At 49.1% G+C, this 621-nt stretch overlaps 1 protein-coding gene across 1 annotated transcript; it reads left to right on the top strand.

Annotated features, from left to right (window-relative positions):
* Positions 1-4: 4 nt before the first annotated feature.
* Positions 5-524, top strand: CD200R1L (CD200 receptor 1 like; the record flags this gene model as incomplete). Its single annotated transcript, XM_029931522.1, has 2 exons — positions 5-152; positions 276-524. Coding segments are annotated over 2 exons (397 nt in total), but the record flags the coding sequence as incomplete, so codon positions are not given.
* Positions 525-621: the final 97 nt, after the last annotated feature.

The following is a 621-nucleotide window of genomic DNA, read 5'->3' as shown; positions in this document are numbered from 1 at the left end:
TAGTGATGAGACAATATCCTGGGACTCCAGTGATGGTCAGAATCCTATCCTTCAGATTGATCCAGTGGCCATCACTCATGATGGATATTACAAGTGTGAAGTGGCCACACCTGATGGGAATTTCTATCATGGGTATCACCTGCAAGTGATAGGTAAGGAGCATCGTATAGGGTGGTATTTCGGGTGACCAGATTTGGACAGAAACAAATGTCTCTCTGTATTCCATCTCCCTGTGTCAAGACTGAAGCATTACCCCCTCCCCCCCATATCTGCAGTGTCCCCTGAGGTGACCCTGTTTCGAGGCAAGAATGGAACTGTCGTGTGCAAGGCAGCTGCAGGGAAGCCAGCGGCGCAGATCTCCTGGACCCCAGGGGGAGACTGTCACACTGTGGAAGAACCGTTGGGCAATGACACAGTGACCGTCCAGAGTTCATGCCGCTGGGAGGACCGCCAGGTGTCTAACGTGTCCTGCTCTGTGTCCCATCTCACTGGCAATAGGAGTCGGTCCATAGAGCTGAATCAAGGTAACCACCTGTTTTATTTAGTGTAATAAAGTTGTTGCTCAGCATTTTCCTTCACTAATTATGAGTAACCTATAACAAAGTAAGTAACTTGTGGTCC

The sequence above is a fragment of the Suricata suricatta genome, unplaced genomic scaffold, assembly GCF_006229205.1.
Source record: "Suricata suricatta isolate VVHF042 unplaced genomic scaffold, meerkat_22Aug2017_6uvM2_HiC HiC_scaffold_47095, whole genome shotgun sequence".
Classification (NCBI taxonomy): Eukaryota; Metazoa; Chordata; class Mammalia; order Carnivora; family Herpestidae; genus Suricata; species Suricata suricatta.
The sequence above is the reverse complement of the archived record's forward strand: the minus strand, read 5'-3'. Positions and strand labels throughout refer to the sequence as shown.